The 21836-nt window shown below is 43.6% G+C and overlaps 1 protein-coding gene across 6 annotated transcripts in view; it reads left to right on the forward strand.

Moving 5' to 3' along the window:
* ZNF638 (zinc finger protein 638) overlaps positions 1-21836 on the forward strand; it is a 101651-nt gene that overhangs the window by 25705 nt on the left and 54110 nt on the right. For 4 of the 6 annotated variants that reach the window (XM_054030176.1, XM_054030179.1, XM_054030178.1 and 1 more), the window contains exons 2-3: positions 16992-18615; positions 20182-20202. In XM_054030176.1, the coding sequence (XP_053886151.1) occupies positions 16992-18615; positions 20182-20202 (1645 nt within the window). Of the gene's footprint in view, positions 1-6117; positions 6250-16991; positions 18616-20181; positions 20203-21836 lie in introns of those variants that run through there. The other 2 variants (XM_054030177.1, XM_054030182.1) reach the window with 2 other exon arrangements.

Consider the following 21836-nt stretch of genomic DNA (forward strand, 5'->3'; position numbering starts at 1 on the left):
TGGAACATATAATGAGGAGATATATATACACACATACAGAGAGCATAAACAGGTGGGAGTTGTCTTACTAACTCTGAGAGGCCAATTAAGTAAGAGAAAAAAAACTTTTGAAGTGATAATCGAGATAGCCCAGTACAGACAGTGTGATAAGAAGTGTGAGAGTACTTACAAGGGGAGATAGTCAACGTTTGTAATGGCTCAGCCATTCCCAGTCCTTATTCAAACCGGAGTTGATTGTGTCTAGTTTGCATATCAATTCTAGCTCTGCAGTCTCTCTTTGGAGTCTGTTTTTGAAGTTTTTCTGTTGTAATATAGCCACCCGCAGGTCTGTCACTGAATGACCAGACAGGTTAAAGTGTTCTCCCACTGGTTTTTGAGTATTTTGATTCCTGATGTCAGATTTGTGTCCATTAATTCTTTTGCGTAGAGACTGTCCGGTTTGGCCAATGTACATGGCAGAGGGGCATTGCTGGCACATGATGGCATAGATCACATTGGTAGATGTGCAGGTGAACGAGCCCCTGATGGTATGGCTGATGTGATTAGGTCCTATGATGATGTCACTTGAATAGATATGTGGACAGAGTTGGCATCGGGGTTTGTTACAAGGATAGGTTCCTGGGTTAGTGGTTTTGTTCAGTGATGTGTGGTTGCTGGTGAGTATTTGCTTTAGGTTGGGGGGTTGTCTGTAAGCGAGGACAGGTCTGTCTCCCAAGATCTGTGAGAGTAAAGGATCATCTTTCAGGATAGGTTGTAGATCTCTGATGATGCGCTGGAGAGGTTTTAGTTGGGGGCTGAAGGTGACAGCTAGTGGTGTTCTGTTATTTTCTTTGTTGGGCCTGTCTTGTAGGAGGTGACTTCTGGGTACTCGTCTGGCTCTGTCAATCTGTTTTTTCACTTCAGCAGGTGGGTATTGTAGTTTTAAGAATGCTTGATAGAGATCTTGTAGGTGCTTGTCTCTATCCGAGGGATTGGAGCAAATGCGGTTATATCTTAGAGCTTGGCTGTAGACAATGGATCGTGTGGTGTGTCCTGGATGGAAGCTGGAGGCATGTAGGTAAGTGTAGCGGTCAGTAGGTTTCCGGTATAGGGTGGTATTGATCAAGTATCAGGGGGTAGCCGTGTTAGTCTGTATCTACAAAAACAACAAAGAGTCTGGTGGCACCTTAAAGACTAACAGATTTATTTGGGCATAAGCTTTCGTGAGTAAAAACCTCATCAAGCATTCGTAAAACTACAATACCCACCTGGGGAAGTGAGGAAACAGATTGACAGAGCAAGACGGGTACCCAGAAATCACCTACTACAGGACAGGCCCAACAAGGACAATAACAGAACACCACTGGCCATCACATACAGCCCCCAGCTAAAACCTCTCCAGCGCATTATCCACGACCTACAACCTATCCTGGAAAATGATCCCTCACTCTCACAGACCTTGGGAGGCAGGCCAGTCCTTGCTTACAGACAACCCCCCAACCTGAAGCAAATACTCACCAGCAACTACACACCACACCACAGAAACACCAACCCAGGAACCTATCCCTGTAGCAAACCTCGTTGCCTACTCTGTCCCCATATCTACTCTGGCAACAGCATCAGAGGACCCAACCACATCAGCCACACCATCAGGGGCTCATTCACCTGCACATCCACTAATGTCATATATGCCATCATGTGCCAGCAATGCCCCTCTGCCATGTACATTGGCCAAACCGGACAGTCCCTCCGCAAAAGAATAAATGGACACAAATCGGACATCAGGAATGGTAACATACACAAGCCAGTAAGTGAACACTTCAATCTCCCTGGTCATTCTATCACAGATTTAAAAGTCACTGTCATTGAACAAAAAAACTTCAGAAACAGACTTCAAAGAGAAACAGCAGAACTAAAATTCATTTGCAAATTCAACACCATTAATCTGGGCTTGAATAGGGATTGGGAGTGGCTGGCTCACTACAGAAGCAGCTTTTCCTCTCCTGGAATTGACACCTCCTCATCTATTATTGGGAGTGGACTACATCCACCCTGATTGAATTGGCCTTGTCAACACTGGTTCGCCACTTGTGAAGTAACTCCCTGCTCTCCATGTGTCTGTATATAATGCCTGCATCTGTAGCTTTCACTCTATGCATCCGAAGAAGTGAGGTTTTTACTCACGAAAGCTTATGCCCAAATAAATCTGTTAGTCTTTAAGGTGCCACCAGACTCTTTGGTGGTATTGATGTGACCATCGCTTATTAGCACAGTAGTGTCCAGGAAATGGACCGCTTGTGTGGATTGATCTAGGCTGAGGTTGATGGTGGGATGGAAATTATTGAAATCATGGTGAAATTCCTCAAGGGCTTCTTTTCCATGGGTCCAGATGATGAAGATGTCATCAATGTAGCGCAAGTAGAGTAGGGGCGTTAGGGGACGAGAGCTAAGGAAGCGTTGTTCTAAGTCAGCCATAAAAATGTTGGCATATTGTGGGGCCATGCGGGTACCCATAGCAGTGCCGCTGACTTGAAGGTATATATTGTCCCCAAATGTGAAATAGTTGTGGGTGAGGACAAAATCACAAAGTTCAGCCACCAGGTTAGCTGTGACATTATCAGGGATACTGTTCCTGATAGCTTGTAGTCCATCTTTGTGTGGAATATTGGTGTAGAGGGCTTCTACGTCCATAGTGGCCAGGATGGTGTTTTCTGGAAGATCACCGATGGATTGTAGTTTCCTCAGGAAGTCAGTGGTGTCTCGAAGATAGCTGGGAGTGCTGGTAGCGTAGGGTCTTAGGACAGAGTCTACATAACCAGACAAGCCTGATGTTAGGGTGCCAATGCCTGAGATGATGGGGCGTCCAGGATATCCAGGTTTATGGATCTTGGGTAGCAAATAGAATACCCCTGGTCGGGGTTCTAGGCATGTGTCTGTACGGATTTGTTCCTGTGCTTTGTCAGGGAGTTTTTTTAGCAGATGGTGTAGTTTCTTTAGGTAATCCTCAGTGGGATCAGAGGATAATGGCCTGTAGAATGTGGTGTTAGAGAGCTGTCTAGCAGCCTCCTGGTCATATTCCAATTTATTCATGATGACGACAGCACCTCCTTTGTCAGCCTTTTTGATTATGATGTCAGGGTTGTTTCTGAGGCTGTAGATGGCGTTGTGTTCAGCATGGCTGAGGTTATGTGGCAAGTGATGTTGCTTTTCCACAATTTCAGCCTTTGCACGTCGACGGAAGCAATCTATGTAGAAATCCAGTCTGTTGTTTCGACCGTCCGGAGGAGTCCATGCAGAATCCTTTTTTTTGTAGTGCTGGTAGGGAGGATTCTGTGGGTTAGTATGCTGTTCAGAGGTATGTTGGAAATATTCTTTGAGTCGGAGCATTGTCAAGGGGAGCCGGAAAACATTCCTAGGTGCAAGCCCCATGCAGGCAGGGCCCTTGTCTCCTCTTCCTTCTCAAAAACATTGAGTCCAAACTATACTACATAACATAACTCTCTCCCAAGACGTGTTAAATTTAAGCATCGAAAACCAGGACAGTCCAGAGTTAAGGTTAAATTAGCTCAGCCTCTTTGGGTACATAGATTAGGATACGGGTTTATATTCGCCCTGGTGGGCGTACTGTTTCCCTTTGCCAGTCATGCCAGCTGCTGTCTGGGGTGATGGTCTGCTACCACAGACCCCTGGCCCTGGGAACAGTTACACAGGGAGGAGGACAGCTTTCACTTATGGTTGAAACGCCGTAAGAGTGTCTGGCCGAGGTTGCTTGTGAGAGGCACTGGTACCACCTCTCCTTGTGGCTCATTATGAGATGGCACCCTAGATGCACTCTCAATTAAGACTTGCAGCTTAGAGCCAATTTTTTAAGTGCTCTAAATCAACATGCAATGTCAGACTGGCCTAGGAGGAGGCCCATGGCTAGTTTGTGGTGCAGATTTGGGGTAATTCAATCCAGGATTTGAGAGAGACAGCTCCATATTTAGGATGTTAACATTTTTACTTTTTTTTTTTTTTTAAATGGACATAGGGAAAAAATAGCCATGATCTAGACAAAACATATTACAGCCCTTCCCCTGCTCTCAACTAGTATCTGACACCAAGAACTAGTTTAGGAACCCAAAATTTCAAGCTTTATTGATGTAAATCTCTGGGTAGTAATACTCTGGGCGCTCGTTAGCAAGAAGCTATATGGGAGGATTGTACTATTGCACATCTCCTACACAGGGACTGAAAGCGGGATCTCTGGCAGGCTAAAGGACAGCAAGTGACTTCTGTGCCGGTCTAACTTGCCAGACAGCACTGTCCCAGCTGTGAGGCGGTTGATGCCAGATTAAAAAGCCAAGAGAGGGTCCCATGCCCAAGTGCTTTTAACAGAACTATACCGGGGTAGGGTAGCTGGAGTCTCTGCAGGCAGTACTGTCCTTGACAAAGCTGTTCTGGAACCAGTTTGCCAGCACAATGCTGACTGCTCCCAATGGGAAGCCTAGACCAACACAAAAGAGGTTCACTGGGAACAGTACTGCATGCCACAATGCCAGCAAGCCATAGTACTGTGATAGCACTGGGATGTGCTCCAGAGGGTGCTCTGGTTTTAGGAAGTCCTATTCTCTGCTGTCTCATGTATATTGTGCATGATTTGGGTACCGTGTTTAGCATAATGAGGGCGTAGGGTTAATAGCCTGGTGTACGGTTGGATGGTGGCAGACATTATGGTCTTTTTAAGGAGACGATGACTGTTCTTAAAAGAGCTTTTGTTTATGTCTCCACTGTACACAAAGGGATTTTGTGAAGTCACATTGTTATTGGGAATCAAGGAGAGAGTCTGGAGCACATAGGCATGCTCCATGTCAGGAACTTCCTAGCACTACCAGTGGTGAGTCACAGCTTTCTAGATCACACCTATCATCATTTTTATGAGAAAGAGTCAAGGAACAGGCTTCCGAGTCACCACCGCTGCTGAATACTGAGATCCAAATTGCCTAGGGAGGTTGTGGAATCTCCGTCTCTGGAGATATTTAAGAGTAGGTTGGATAAATGTCTATCAAGGATGGTCTAGACAGTATTTGGTCCTGCCATGCGGGCAGGGGACTGGACTCGATGACCTCTCGAGGTCCCTTCCAGTCCTATAATCTATGAATCCTGCAGCAACAGCAGTTGCCCTCTACACATGGGGCATTGTCACCTATTAGCATCCTCCTCTTGCCCTTCACCAGCATTGCCATCCATGCCTGGGGGGGGAAAGAAGAGAACACAATCTCACCTCTTGGTGTAAGAAAGGGGCCTCTAAAATCATCTCTGGCAGATGGGCACAAAGCAGCAGCGGGGAGCAGCTCCGGAATTCCAGGCCAGGAGGATTGCTAGGCTCCAGCATGACAAGGGGGCGTGAGGAAGGCACAAAAGAGGTGTGTGTGTGTGTGTGTGACAGAGCTGGGTTTGTGAGTACAGGGCAAGGAGCAGGCAGCAAGAGGAAAGGAGGGCCAGGGGCAGAGAGAGAACTATTCCCGACCGAAGGGAGATAGAAAGTGGGCAGCAAAGGCACCCCTACAGGGGATACATAAGGGAGCCCCTGGTTGGGACTGGAGAGCTAAGGCACAGGCAAGACAGAGGACATGTATTAACGGACTCCCCACCCAGGAGCCAACTCGAGGCGACGCCACAAACGCCTCTGCAACCAGAGACGCCCCCTGCCGTCCCCTTATATAGTGGGGAACCAGCGTTCCATCATGCCCTGCGGTGAGATGGGGCACGCCTGCGCAGTGAGCGCCACGGTTGCACTCGCTCGGGCTCTGCTGATGGCGCGCACGCGCGGGAAGAGGGAGGCGAGGAGGGTCGAGCGGGCGCGAGCGACTGTTGTGTAACGGGGGGGCACCTAGGAAGCTAGTGCGCCTGCGCTGGCAACCGCCCCTTACGAGCGCGAGGTCAGTCCCGTGCATGCGTGCGCGCGCGCCCAGGACTCGCCGCTGGCGACGGGCGCACCTGTCCGTGCCACTCGACGCAAGCGCATTGGGCAGCCCATGGCGCAGACGCTCGGCGGGGTCCGCTCTGCGGCTGCGTCGCGATCACCCCCTCGCGGGCCGCAGGGCAGTTACTCCTAGAGGCACGCGCGCGTCCCTCCCGTCGTTCAGTTGGGCGCATGCGCAGCGGTGTCCCGCCAGCCATTGCCCGACGGAGGGGCGCCGGAGCTGGGCGGCGCTGATCGGACCCAGCGGCCGAGTGCTAGGCCGCGGCGGAGCAGGGAGCGACCCGCCTCCGCCACTCCCCGGAGAGGTATGGGGCCGGCACGATGCGGCCGGGGGCGGGGGGGGGGTTCCACCGAGCGCCTGTGTGACGCAGAAGGCGCCGCGGCCGCTGAGGAGACGCTCAAAATGGCGGCCCGGGGGCGATGGGGAAGGGGCGGAGCGAGGAGCCGGGGGGGGAGGGGCGGAGCGAGGAGCCGGGGGGGGAGGGGGGAGTCTCGCGCCCACAATGCTGTGCGGCCGGGGGCAGGCGGCGGAGATCGCGGCCCTGGGTAAGGGTTAATGGGCGAGTCGGGCCTGGTGCCGGGGACTGAACCGCCCCCCCCCGCACATTTCGGGGGCCGGTCAGGCTGGGTATGGTACAGCGCCGAGCGCCCCGGCCGGCCAGGCGGGGTAAATAATGGCGTGTGTTGGTGTAGCGCAGCCAGTGCAGGGCGGGGGCTCGTTCCTGGCCCAAAGGGGTTAGTAGCTGTGCGGCGAACAGACTTAGCTCGGGTTTCTTGCCACGGGTGCTTTCAGCCTGGGGGTGCGTTGCTTTTTTGGCACTTACGTTCTGACTAGAGCTTCCAAATCTTGGGTCGTAAATTCGCTATGGGCAGAGTGAGGGGAAAAAAAACAGCGATTAAAAATGGATTTTAAAAATTAAGTTAAATATAGTTTTTTTTTAAATAAACCTTTAAAACTAATTTTGAAATAGATAAGCTATGTTAAGTCCTAAATATATTCAAACTTATCCAAAAAATTAAAATACAAGAAAATCATATTAAGCAGTATGTGTGGTTTGTTGAAGACCTAAATCACTTTTAGCAGCACCAACCTTTTCTGTAGATGCAGAGAGAATATTTTCTTCTGGTTAATTCACTCAGTTCAGTTCAATGACTAGGTCAGTCAAAATTAAGAAGCCAGTTGGGAGTTGAAAAAGGAGAAAAGCTTATTTTCCTCTTCTAATCTAAGAACAAAAGTTGAGAGGCACTAGTTCTAAAAATCTTGAAAGACATGGTGACCATAAGCAATCAGTTCAATACACTAATAATACTTAGTTTGTGTAATGAATCTGTTTTAAATGCAAAAATGTTTTGGTCATTTTTTGTATGTATCCAGCACATTTAAAGTAGTTTAATAAAATTTAATTTGAATTTTCATCCAATTATAGCTTGACACAATTTGTGAGTAAAATATTAATCTAGTAAAGTTAATCTATATAATTGCTAAATAAATATGTGTGGATACAGTGTATCCTGGATAGCAAAAGGAAGCACCAAATTTAGTGTAAAGGCTCTTTTAGTTGTCAATCAACATATTATAATCGTTACTACCTAATGAGAATCAACCTTTCGTTAGGAAAATAACTAAAATGTACAAATGCAAAACATGATTAAAATTGATTATTCAAATCAACCTACCCTGGCTGTGGGGTCTTAAAGGGACATACTTGTTTGGATTAGATTGTTTTTTCCTCTTGAAGAAAGCATTCCCCAAAATGCCCAATCTGTTTGTTCATATTTTCAAAAATGTGTCAGAAAGAGCTAACTAGGAACAATCCTGAATTGTTGGGAGGGGGGGGGGGGCAGATTTGATCTTATTAGCATTGGTCCTCAAACGGTGGGGGGTGCAGAGCAACATTTCGGGCGGGCAAGACTGGGCCCAGTCCAGCCCCCACAGGGGGCAGGGAGGGAGCACCACCCAGTCCCTGCTCTCTGAGGGGGCGTGGAGAGATTCCATAACTGATGGGAGCGGGGTGACAGAAAAAGTTTGGGGACCACTGCATTAGGGGGTTAGTGGATGGATACAACACTACTGGCTTCCTCTTCCCCTGTTCTTCATTTCTGAAGTATCTTGATGGGAGCCTACAGTCTGCTTGACTTATGGTTGTGTCTTTTTCAAAGAACTGTCATCTCTTGAAAGATTTTGTCAAGTTCAGAGCTCTTCTGCAAGTCAAGATCTCGGAGGTTTTTGTGGCCATCTCAAGTCTAAGGGGAACTGAAGTTTGATTAATACTGAATCTTTATCACTCTGTGCCAGCAAATTAAAACCTTCCTCTGCCAAATGCTGGAGTCTTGTTTTTTAAAATAATTAAAAGCATGAGATTTAAGATGGGAAGCATTAGTGTTGCTATTGCTTTTTCTCCAGCTCACTTAGGCCCTGATCCTGCATGTTGTTCCATGTGGGTAGACCTTTGCATGTATGCAGTGACCCATGGAATTCAGTGGGGTGCTGCAAACGTACAGAAGTCTGCCCACATGGAACAATTAGCAGGGTTGGGGCCTTTCTTAACATTAGCAAAGGGGAAACAAAGGATTTGAAAAGCGAATAGGTCTATATACTAGTAGTAAAAGTTGTTTTAAGGATACACTAAAGCTTTTTTCCCACTTTCAGTACTGTTTGCTAATTGATTTATGTTGATGTGCAGCTCTGTAACAACTAGCTGTGTTGAACTCAAATAGCAGTTGGGGCACACTTTTTCAAAAGCTTTCAAATGAGTAGCCTATTACTAATTACATATCAAGTTCTAGTCATATTTCAGAAATTTTAGTTGTGCTTTCTTAAAATGCGTTCTCATCTGGGGATGGATACGTTTTGTTAAATGTCACTTTCAGCATCTCATGTCTCATAAGTATCTAATGTTAACTTCACATCTGCTGGCAGTTGGTAGTTTGGAGTGCTGAGTTTATATATTCAGTTTAATAATCAGATATATTGCTTATGTCAATATTTGACTAGATTTAACTTTGAGCAATGTATATGCTACTTGGGTGCAATCACTGAATTCAAGCTTTCTGAAATACATGTCTTGTCATTGTGTTTTGTTTCCTTTCAAACTGGGAATGAATTAGGTTAATTTTGTCACTATTCCTTCCCTGGAATACAGGAAAAATGAGGGCCTCCTGTGATGTAATCACTAATAATTAGCAGGGTGGATTTGATTTAAATCAAATTGATTTAAATCACTAGTCAAAGGCATACACTATATCTGTTAAGGAAGTATTTTGCAATTTCAACAACATTAGCCTTTATTTCTGGAACCCTAAAGTCTTTGGCTAGGAGGTGCATCAGATGAGCACTGCAACCCTATGTTATTAGCTTGGGACTCTTCTAAATTTCTTCTCATCTTGGATACATTTGCAGCATTGCCTGTGACCAAGCTGCCTACTAGACATTTGAATTTTTTTTCAGAGTTTGTTGTAGCTTTTACTGCTACTTATAAGTATTCTGTGTGCGCATTTCCTGATGTATCAATTGTTTCTGTAAGGAAGACAGTACCTTCTTCTGTTGTGACCCAGGCACATACAACAGGGTCATTGTGGACGCTGCTCCACCCATCAAGACTCAGGTTAACAATTTCACCCTCTAAACCTTTTGCACACTGCTCAGTTCTCTTTCATAGACTTTATCCAGCAATTTGCCTGCGACATCTGCTCTGTTGGGTGGACTGTATCCTGGTCTTAATGACTGAACCATGTTAATGAAGTGTGTGTTCTCAATCAGATGGAAAGGAGAATTTGTTGCATAAACAAACAGGGCAATTACCTCTTTTTGTAATCTGCTGGATCTTATCACAAATGTATCTATGGTTATTTCTGGATGATGGAGGTTTTTTTTCCTTTTTGCTACAGGTGATATACTGTAGCTATGTGACATACATGATGTGACTGAAACACTATCATTGGCAGATGACTCTGAAATTATAGAAAATGATGGTGATCTTGAAGGTGGATAGTCTTCAGAATCCTGTATGTTGAGGATGGATTCTCCTAAAAAAAAATAAGTCAATGCAGTTATTTAATTATTATTACCATATTGCTCATTTAGTATTACTCATTGCATTCACTGACACTCAGTACTACTTAAAAGGTGAAATTGTAAAAGGAAGATCTGCCTATTTCAGCTATTTATTTTTTATCACAACTGCATATAAAATGATAGTACCATAGAGTAACAACTATAATTTTTGCTCAAACATGAGAACTCAAGAATAGTCAAGAAGGAAGACAAGCAGTCCTTAAGAAAGAAGTATGAAATAAAAAAGTTTACCAACCTGAAGTTCCTGCATGTTCAGACATGTTCCTTTCATCATCGTCAATGCAGCTTCCTCCTGAGAAGGAACACTCCTCATGATGTTGTTTCATTGAAGCAACCTGGCCTGGCTTTTCTTTGTTGCACTGTTTGCATTTTGCATGCATGCCTGTCTTATACACAGGTAGAGGAACTTAATTAAAATATTCCCAAGCAGAGTCTCTTTTATGGCCTGCTGCCATTATAGGTTTTCCATTCTAGTGAGAGAATGGTATGGTAGATCTCAAATCAATGAAGGCTACACTCGGAAAGAGCTCAAGACTTCTGGAATATGTTGCTCAAACAGTTTCCCTTTTGTTTCTACTGCCTGTCCCTCCCTTCTCACATTTATCTCCAGACTTCTTCTCCTTGTCCAGATGTATTCCGCCCCCAACAATCTTCTATTCATTGAACTTCTTAAAACTGCACTTTTAGAGAGAGATAAGGGATTGACTCTGTGTACACAAATTTGCAGAGGGACAATAGAGTTGAGGTCTGTTATTTCTCACCTCTCTATATTTATTTATTTAAAATATTTTTGCTGTTAACAAGTATGTTATTTCTGGAGAAACAAATCCACAGTTTGAGAACTATCAGGGGGTAGCCGTGTTAGTCTGTATCTACAAAAACAACAAAGAGTCTGGTGGCACCTTAAAGACTAACAGATTTATTTGGGCATAAGCTTTCGTGAGTAAAAACCTCACTTCTTCGGATGCATCCGAAGAAGTGAGGTTTTTACTCACGAAAGCTTATGCCCAAATAAATCTGTTAGTCTTTAAGGTGCCACCAGACTCTTTGTTGAGTTTGAGAACTGCAAAACTAAGCATCTCTGATAGTATCTTCTAGACCAGAGTGGGGCAAACTACGGCCTGCAGGCCCCTTCCCTCTGGCCCCCGAGTTCCTGCCAGGGAGCGGGGTCAGGAGAGGCTTGCAGAAGAGCCAGCCCAGGCAGTGCGATGAGCGGGGCGGAGGCTAGCCCCTGGCCCCCTGATCCCCTTGCAGTCACAGTTCCCCCAGCACCTGGGCAGCGTGGTTGCAGCTCTGGCTGGGCAGCGTGGCTATAGCACTGCCAGACCTGCTGCTCCATGGTGGTGTGGGCAGGGAGCAGGGGGAGTTTGGGGGTGAGGAGCATTGGGAGTTGCAGGGGGGGCAGTCAAGGGGCCTGGGCCCTGCTGCCAGAGACAGGGGCAGAGCAAGCCAGGGGCCCCCTCTACCTCCAGCATGCTTGGCCCCTGTCCCCAGTAGCCAAGCCGAGACAGGGACTGAGCCCTGGTTGACTGCTAGGGAGAGCAGCCAAACGAGCAGGGGAAACATACAGGGAAAGGACTGAGCCCCCCTCTTCCCCAACCCCACAGGTGACGTGGGGCAGGGAGATTGGATAGGGGATGGGCATCCTGCGGGGGGCAGTCGGGTGGAGAGCAGGGAGGGTTGGGTGGGGGTGGGAGTTCCAGGGGGTTGGATGGGAGTGGGGCCCAGGCCATGCCTTGCTGTTTGGGGAGGCATGGCCTCCCCCAGCCTTCCCTACCTGGCCCTCCATGCAATTTCTGTACTCGATGTGGCCCTAGGGCCAAAAAGTTTGCCCACCCCTGTTCTAGACTGAGCACTGAGTCCCACTGGGTAGATAGAAAGATTAACCTAAATAATCTGTACAGAAGCCCCTGAAACCCCATAAAATTGGGTCCCTAATCCATGAACTACTGGAACTCGTTTACAAAACTTTACTTAAACATTACATGAATATATTGTCTCATACTATAGAATTAGAATTTATAATCCCTATTCCATGATGAGATATCTTTGAGCTATAATGTATCTTAATTAAAACTATCTTTAGATAGGTTTTTTCCTCAAAAAAGTATTTTATCAAAAAAATCTTTTTTTTTTTTTTTTTTTTTTAAATCATTGATTTTTATCCACCCTGGTATACATTTAAGTTGAGCCTCTATTATGGTGTCTTTAAGAAGTTTCCATTCAGCTTACAGGGATTTCACTTTTGGCACTGTACCTTTTTAATTTCTGTTTCACTAACTTCCTCTTTTTCATATAGTCCCCCTTTCTGAAATTAAATGCTACAGTGTTGGGCTGCTGTAGTGTTTTCCCCGCCACAGGGATGTTAAATTTAATTATGGTCACTATTACCAAGCGATCCAGCTGTAATCACTTAGGACTAAATCAAGAATTGCCTCTCCTTTTGTGGATTCCAAGACTAGCTGCTCCAAGAAGCAATCATTTAAGGTGTCAAGAAACTTTATTTCTGCATCCCGTCCTAAGGTGACATGTACCCAGTTAGTTGAAATCCCCCATTATTATTATTATTATTTTTTTTTATTTGTATGGCCTCTCTAATCTCCCTGAGCATTTCACAGTCACTATCACCATCCTGGTTAGATGGTAGGTAATTAGAGCATGGAATTACTATCCATAGAGATTCTATGGTACAGTTGGTTCATTTAAGATTTTTTCTTCATTTGATTCTATGCTTTCTTTCACGTAAAGCGCCACTCCCACACTAGCATGACCTGTTCTGTCTTTGCGATATATTTTGTATCCTGGTATTACTGTGTGTCACTGATTATCCTCAGTCCACCAAGTTTCTGTGATGCCTATTATATCAATATTCTCATTTAATACGAGGCACTCTATTTCACCCATCTTATTTAGACTTCTAGCATTTGTATATAAGCACTTTAAAAACTTGTCACTTTTTAGCTGTCTCCCATTACATGATGTAATTAAATGGGCCTCTTTTTCATTTGACTGTTTCTCCTCAGATCCTACCCTTATTTTATCATCTTCCACCCTCTCCTCCTTACTAGGACATAGGGGAGGATCTATTAATGGAGATTCTCTAAGGGATGTCTCTGTCCAAACCACATGCTCCTCTGCATCTGTCGGCTTTCCCCCACCCTTAGTTTAAAAACTGCTCTACAGCCTTTTTGATTTTAAGTGCCAGCAATCTGGTTCCATTTTGGTTTAGGTGGAGCCCATCCTTCCTGTATAGGCTCCCTCTTTCCCAAAAGTTGCCCCAGTTCCTAATAAATCTAAACCCCTCCTCCCTACACCATCGTCTCACCCATGCATGAGACCCTGCAGTTCTGCCGGTCTAACTGACCCTGCTCGTGGAACTGGAAGCATTTCAGAGAATGCTACCATGGAGGTCCTGGACTTCAGTCTCTTACCTATCAGCCTGCATTTGGCCTCCAGGAACTCTCACCTATCCTTCCTTTTGTCACTGGTACCTACGTGTACCACGACCACTAGCTCCTCCCCAGCACTACACATAAGTCTATCTAGATATCTCACGAGATCTGCAATCTTTGTACCAGGCAGGCAAGTAACCATATGGTTCTCCTGGTTATCGCAAACCCGACTATCTATGTTTCTAATGATCGAATCCCCCATAACTATTACCTGTCTCTTCCCAATAATTGGAGTTCCTTCCCCCGGAGAGGTATCCTCAGCAAGAGAAACTGGAGCAATGGTCTGAAGTAAATAGGATGAAATTCAATAAGGACAAATGCAAAGTACTCCACTTAAGAAGGAACAATCAGTTGCATACATACAAAATGGGCAATGACTGCCTAGGAAGGAGTACTGCGAAAAGGGATCTGGGGGGTCATAGTGGATCACAAGCTAAAGATGAGTCCGCGGTGTAACACTGTTGCAAAAAAAGCAAACATCATTCTGGGATATATTAGCAGGAGTGTTGTAAGCAAGACACAAGAAGTAATTCTTCTGCTCTACTCCGCGCTGATTAGGCCTCACCTGGAGTATTGTATCCCATTCTGGGTGCCACATTTCAGGAAATGTGGAGAAATTGGAGAAAATCCAGAGAAGAGCAACAAAAATGATGAAAGGTCTAGAAAACATGACCTCTGAGGGAAGATTGAAAAAATTGGGTTTAGTCTGGAAAAGAGAATACTGAGAGGGGACATAACAGTTTTCGAGTACATAAAAGGTTGTTGCAAGGAGGAGGGAGAAAAGTTCTTAATTTCTGAGGATAGGACAAGAAGCAATGGGCTTAAATTGCAGCAAGGGAGGTTTAGGTTGGATGTTAGGAAAAACTTCCTAACTGTCAGGGTGGTTAAGCACTGGAATAAATTGCCCAGAGAGGTTGTGGAATCTCTCTCATTGAAGATGTTTAAGAGCAGGTTGGACAAACACCTGTCAGGGATGGTCTAGATAATACTTAGTCCTGCCCTGAGTGCAGGGGACTGGAGAAGATGACCTCTCAAGGTCCCTTCCAGTTCTGATTCTATACCACGACAACATCTGGAAGGAGGGTCCTAACTATGGGATTATTTCCCTTTGCTCCAGTTCAATGTTCTCCTTCCCTGAGACTTTCATCCCCCTCAACAGCACAGAGGGGCTGTCAGACTGGGGGTGGGACCGTTCTTCTGTGTCCCAGAAAGTCTCATCTATGTACCTCTCTATCTTGCATAGCTCCTCCAGTTCAGCCACTCTGGTCTCCAAAGCCTGTACACGGTCTCTGAGGACCAGGAGCTCCTTGCATCAAATGCACACATACACCTAATCAGACATGCTGCATTGGGTGCAATAAACTGGATAGCCCCCACTCTGTTGCTTGACTTCTGCCTACATTCTCTTTTTACTCCTGAAGCTGGTTCCTTTGTTGTTCTTTTGTTTTAATCTGGGGGTGTTTTTGGCTTTAAGTTTAAAGTTTAAGGAATGTTAAGTGTATCTAGCCCCCCTCACACTCCTTCTGGAGAACTCCCTCGCAAAATTACCCTATTAGCCGCTCCTGTTCCCTAGCTCCTCTGGCCCCTTAGGAGGTGGCTTTTTAAAGCCCTGGTCTTCCTGAGTAGCCCCGCTCCCTGGTTAAGGGTTGATGGGTGCTAAAAGGCTTAGAGATCAAAGCCTAGCCAAGAAGTTCTCAGCCTTGCCTAGCAGGTTGCTAGGCTCAGCACAAACACGGTCCCCCAAACAGACCACAGGGTATATTTCAGGCAGCATGTACACGACAAACACAAACACTACAGACAACAAACTTACCCCAAGGGTAACCTAATCCCTCCTCCTTCACCTGGAGAACTCCCTCACAAAACTGTCTTGTTAGCTGCTCGTGTTCGCTAGTTCATTCTTTTATATCCTAAAGATGAGCTCTGCGTTTCCTTTGCCTGGCTGACATCAAAACTACTGAAAGCACTTGGAAAAAAACCTGGAAAGCACCACTCTATTCTTTACGTCTCTGATATTTCCATTCATAGCTTTGTCAAACATTTGCATTTTGAGCTGAAATTTCCCAGGGAAGTAAATCAGCAGAGCCATTTTTAAATTGCAAGCATGAAGGAGAGGCACTTCCCTTTTAGAGAAATGTTTTTGTTTTGCTCAACTCAAATAGGATGCTTTTAAACTTCAAAACAGCTATGGATTTAGCTGTGGTGAGACAAGTACTTCAACTCTGTTAAAGAAGTTCGGTTTGGAAAGTTGAGAATGACTGGAAAGGAAGTTACAGGCTGTGTTTTAGATTGTCAATGAGATTTCGTCTATAAAACCTCATGCTGAAGCCCAAACTATTGTAGAAAAAATGAAACTAACAGAAAAACTAGTTTCAGGAAGTTGTAGTCTGATCTAGCTTCTTTACAATATAGTAGTTGATGTACTTGTAAGTACAGACAGAACTGTGCAATTCAGGCTCCAAGCTTCAAAAGACCTCCCAAATTTTGTAACTCCTTAGTCCCAAGAATGTGAGCCAAGTTGCAGTTGTTCATTTTGTGGTTAGTTTGGGCAACTTTTGACTGTACTCTATCCTTATTCGTAGGTGCCTCTGTCATCTTGAAAGAGTCACTTGTCTGTGCCTTCATCTGGAATTGAAAAAGCTTACTGTTCAGAAAGAAGAGTTCATTGTCGTGCTAATTTTTTGCTCTTGCCTTAAGTAGCTTCACCTTTGAGATGAGTGAGATGGTCTTTATTTGTACAGGTACACAATCAGTACAGCTTCTTACTTGTAATATGTGAAAAATTGAAATTTTCTGAACACAGAATACAAATATTCACTTGTCACATCCCTTAAATGGGGTTTTGGTATAGTACTTTAATCATGGGAATAGTTACACTGGTATTCACATTGAAAACCTGTGAAACTAGTCCCAGATAAGAGCATTATAACTTCATGGGTGAATTGATCACATTGTTTTTAAAAAAAATGTACCCTACATAAATAAGGTTCTCATTTACAATTATGTTTCTTTCCAATAGTTTTGTAATTATTTTCTTAACAGAATATATTTGGATGTAACATACATTTTCCGGTGTTTTGTAAAGGATTTTAAAATTTGCTCATACTATTTTGTGAAGTAATTTACAGTGGCTTTGAAGAGGTTTCTTTGAAGATCTAAAACTCATTGTTCAGAAGATGCTGCTGAGGAGAAGACAACAGCTGGATGTCTTTCTGTCTCATCTAAAACATAATAATCGTGGGTGTTTGGCAAAATACACTTAACTACAAATTGCCTGATGGAATAGATGAGAATTCTTACATCAAGAGATTTGACTTTGTTGTTCAGAAAACTCTACCTTCTACTGTGTGTGTGTGTGTGTGTGTGTGTGTGTATATATATATATATATTTTTTTTTTTTAAACTATGACATTAAAATACTGCTTCATGACTTTTAAAAAATGTTTTGCTTGCATTGTGGAATCCACTGCACAAAGTAGTTGAAAAGAAAATAATACAATATTTGTGTTTTAACTTTCAGCTTTGTGTTGTTCTTGGAAAGTTTCGCACCATTTGTGAATTCCCTGAACCTTGGCATTGTAAGTCCACTTCTGTTGGGCCCTCCTCCTTTACAGCTTGCTCAAATTAAGACGCAGTTGGCTCTTCAGCAGTTGATATCAGCTGCTTCAAACAATTCTACACCACCTTATACTTTGTTAAATCAGGCATTCCTGAAAATCGCCATGTTTAATCCCAGAGGAAACTTGCATCAGAGGCCAAGAGCACCTAACCCATCTGGCTCAAAACCTCCAGGAGCTTTTAGGGGAGGTGGCATACCAGGTCTTCAAAGAAAGCCTGCACCTGGAACACCTCAAGGAATTTCACAAAGATTTGGAGGACATGAAAATTTACAGCGGACAGGATCACGAAGAACTAATGTTCAGGTAACTCAACACAGAACCGATCCAAGGCAAGCAAAGGAGATGGCAAACTTACAGGAAGAGCAAAAGGAAAAGGTTCGTACTTCACGTTGGGATAACAATCCATGTCCAACTGGAAACACAAGCCGAAAGCACCCCGTGTCAACCCGGATCACAGAGCAGAATACAAATGTCCAGAGCCGTTATACAACAGAGAGTGCATCAAGTATTTTAGCAAGTTTTGGATTATCTAATGAAGATCTGGAGGAACTCAGTCGCTACCCAGATGATCAGTTAACGCCTGAAAACATGCCGCTAATTTTGAGGGATATACGAATGCGCAAAATGGGTCATCAGTTACCCAATTTACATTCTCAGAGCAGAGAAAAAGAAACAGTTGGTGGAACGGGTGGTTCAACTGTTAAGAGCAAAGTGATTGATTATGGGCACACAAGCAGGTATGGATACACTGAAGATCCTCTTGAGGTGCGTGTATACAATCCTGAAGAACCAGCTGAAGAGAACAGGAAAGAATTTCAACCGCAGCAAACTATTTCAGTTCCACCATCCAATGTAACATGTAACCCGATGTTTCGAGTTGAGGAATTAATGAAACAGATGGGTTTCCATAGTGATTCATCCAATACTCAGTCATTTTTTCCAGTTGATGCTGCAGGCAAGGTGCCAGGGCTATGTATGACACCTACAGGACTCCCAATGGTGAAACCTATGAGCCAGCCTGGGATGCCGCCTATGATGCCACCTATGAGCCAGCCTGGGATGCCGCCTATGATGCCACCTATGAGCCAGCCTGGGATGCCGCCTATGATGCCACCTGTTATGCCGCCTATGCCCCAATCTGTGATGACGCCTATTGTCCAGCAGTCTTTGACCCAGCCACCTATGGCCCAACCTGTGATGCCACCTATCAGCCATCCACCCTTTTCAGCTGAACTTCTTGCAGCTGTAAGACATCATGAAAGGATTCAGCATGAATCTGGGACTAATCAATCTAATGCACAGATTGGCTCAGGTCAGAAGAACTTCCAGACACAAGTTGAAGCTCCTATTAAGTCTCCTTTTGGAATTGTGAAAGCCTCTTGGCTTCCAGTGTTTTCACAGGCTGCTGCCCAGAAGGTAAAGAGACTTCCTACTCCATCTATGATGAATGACTACTATGCTACATCTCCAAGGATATTTCCACATATGTGTTCTCTGTGTAACATGGAATGCACTCATATGAAGGTGAGTGTTTTTCAAAGATTACTGTATAAACTTGTTGTATCCAACATATGGTTACATGTTATCTTATTCATTAGTTTTTACTATGCATTAGATAACTTGTGGAAGCTTGTGCATATTGTGCTCCAGTATGATTCCTGATCTGTGGGTTTTAAAAGATTAGAAATATTAATACTGGCAGACACCTCTATAACTTCACTGGCTAGCCTGTTGCTCTTACGACTGTATAGGCACACAAATGTTCTTTACATCTATATTAAGGCTCTTAGGTCTTTTTGCACTGGCTTTTTAAATATTATATTTGGCAGAGAAATAACCATTCTCTTCATTAACACCTCATAACTAGGCCACTAGAAAAACACACAGCAATTTCCATACAATAGCACAGTTTTAGGATAGATTTCCATGTTGTCTCTCCCCCCGCCCCCCAATCATTTAAAAAAAAAAAAAAAAAAAAGGCAGTCTGAGTGGTCGCAGAGATATCACTCTGAATGTGAATTGGTGCAAGATGGTCTTACCAGAGACTGAAGAGTAGCTCTGAGAGGTGTTAACTGCTTTCATTTATCTAACTGGGGTCTCAGTTCTGAAACCGAAAGACCATTTCAGTGTTTAAAATAACCTTCAAAGAGTTTGGGAGTATGGGGAAAGGAGAAGATCATTCTAGGAGGAGAAGACCTTGGGGAGTAAATGAAAGGATGTTGGAAATAATTTTTTTTTTAAAGGGTAATTTTTTTTATTTAAAACTATTTGCAAAAGAATTCAGCGTGGTTTTCATATATTTAAATATGCCTAAACTGTGTTATCAAAAGTTTGCAAAACTTGGGAAAAGCTTCCACAGAATTTCCTGGTGCACTACTGCTGCCTTGTTTTAAAGAGGACTAAATGTGGTTGAGGACAATCAAGAGAAGCTTCTGTACTTGTAGGAGTACAACTGTATTTTAAATACCCTTTTTTTAATGGGCTTCAGTGCTTCTAGTTTTAGTATGTATAGATTTTTATTCTGTTAAATTGTTACAACTTAAAAAAAAGAAATTGGGGTTCTGATTAAAATAGAATGTTACTTAATGTTGAATGTAGTAACAAATTTGGGTTCGTAATTAGTGATTTTCTCTTCTAAAGTAACTTATGTAGCTGATTCTCTTGGATGTGAACTACTCAGTACCTAGCTCACTTGTCCCTTTTAAATTCAAGTAAATATTTATACTGCAAGTATTGACTGGAGATGCAGTTCTTTTAACCTGAATATTCTGCAACCTTATTTAATGTACGTGTGTTGCTGCTGTGTGGACAGTTGAGAATTTTTCACAAGAATTCATTAATGTGGCTTAGAAGAAAATGTTGCAAAACAACCAGGATATTCTTGAATAGCCTTTTTTGGAAAAACAAAGGTACAAAGGGTGGGAAGGAATCAGATTTTAAAAGCAAAGAACGAAGATCTTTCTTTCAACAAAAGTTCGTTAACACTCTGTACATATGTATTCCAAAAAGTTCATGAATCCAAACATTACTTTTGGTTTCAGCTTTCTAGTTGGTTTTTTCAAGTAAAACATCTGTTTTTTTGTATTTCAGTTACAATTGAAAGATTTCAAGGTAAAGATTTCTATGCATCCATCTTATTGTCCTCTTTGAACTCATGATAAATGTTATGCTGAAAAGACAAGTATATGATTGAAAGTTTTTTTTGTACCTGAAGGTAGAACTGGATCTTCAGATGTTTTGCTTTTAGGGTAAATTTTTTTAATCTTTTTGTTAGCTTGGGTATGCTACAACTTTGCAGAGCAATTGATTCAGACTCTCCAAGGTGCAAACTGTGACTTTATAAAATGGCAAATAGGAAAAGCTTGAGACAGTCTAAAAGAAGAAAGGCAAGCAAGCAGTGATAACAAATAAAGATGAACTATGAACAGGATGAGAGAAATGGCAAAGTGGGGAAAACCCCCATCACCTCAGCTTCTTCTGAAGTTGGGAAATATATGTCAAAGAGGATGCAGACTAGTTTCATTTTGCTAGGAAGACAGCTGACTCTCAAGTTCAAATTATTAGTGGTGATTGTTTGCAAAGGATGCTACGTAAAGCAGCTGCCAGTATTATACAGAATTATAAACTTAAACATACATAGGAGTCTGTTTTTTCTCCCCACTGAAACTTAGTTACCTTTTGGAGTTTGGTGCAGCAATCACTATATCACCAGCAGTAGTAACCTTACGCATGATCTTGGACAGGAACTGAAGAATAACTTATGTAGCTGAGGTAACAGATTATGTTGAGGAAGCACAATTTGGCCAGGATCTAAGAATGTAGGAACGGCCATACTGGGTTAGACCAAAGGTCCATCTAGCCCAGTATCCTGTCTTCCAACAGTGGCCAATGCCAGGTGCCCCAGAGGGAATGAACAGAACAGGGAATCATCAAGTGATCCATCCCCCGTTGCCCATTCCCAGCTTCTGGCAAACAGAGGTTAGGGACACCATCCCTGCCCATCCTAGCTAATAGCCATTGATGGCCCTGTCCTCCATGAATTTATCTAGTTTTTTTGAACCCTGTTATAGTCTTGGCCTTCACAACATCCTCTGGCAAAGAGTTCCACAGGTTGACTGTGCATTGTGTGAAAAAAATACTTCCTTTTGTTTGTTTTAAACCTGCTGCCTATTAATTTCACTTGGTGACCCCTAGTTCTTGTGTTACGAGGAGGAGTAAATAACACTTCCTTATTTACTTTCTCCACACCAGTCATGATTTTATAAACTTCAGTCATATTCCCCTCTCCCTCCCCCCCCAGTCCTCTCTTTTCCAAGCTGAAAAGTCAGTCTTATTAATCTCTCCGCATATGGCAGCTGTTCCATACCCCAGTCATTTTTGTTTCCTTTTCTGAACCTTTCCCAATTCCAATATATTTTTTTTGAGTTGGGGTAACCACATCTGCACACAGTATTCAAGATGTGGGCGTACCATGGATTTTTATAGAGACAGTATGATATTTTCTGACTTATCTAGGATCCCTTTCTTGATGATGCCCAACATTCTGTTTGCTTTTTTGACTGCTTGCTGCACATTGAGTGTATGTTTTCAGAGAGCGATCCACAATGACTCCAAGATCTCTTTCTTGAGGGATAACAGCTAATTTAGATCCCATCATTTTAGATGTAGAGTTGGGATTATGTTTTCCAGTGTGCATTACTTTGCATTGATCAACATTGAATTTCATCTACCATTTTGTTGCCCAG

This window comes from Malaclemys terrapin, chromosome 5 (assembly GCF_027887155.1).
Source record: "Malaclemys terrapin pileata isolate rMalTer1 chromosome 5, rMalTer1.hap1, whole genome shotgun sequence".
Lineage (NCBI taxonomy): Eukaryota > Metazoa > Chordata > Testudines > Emydidae > Malaclemys > Malaclemys terrapin.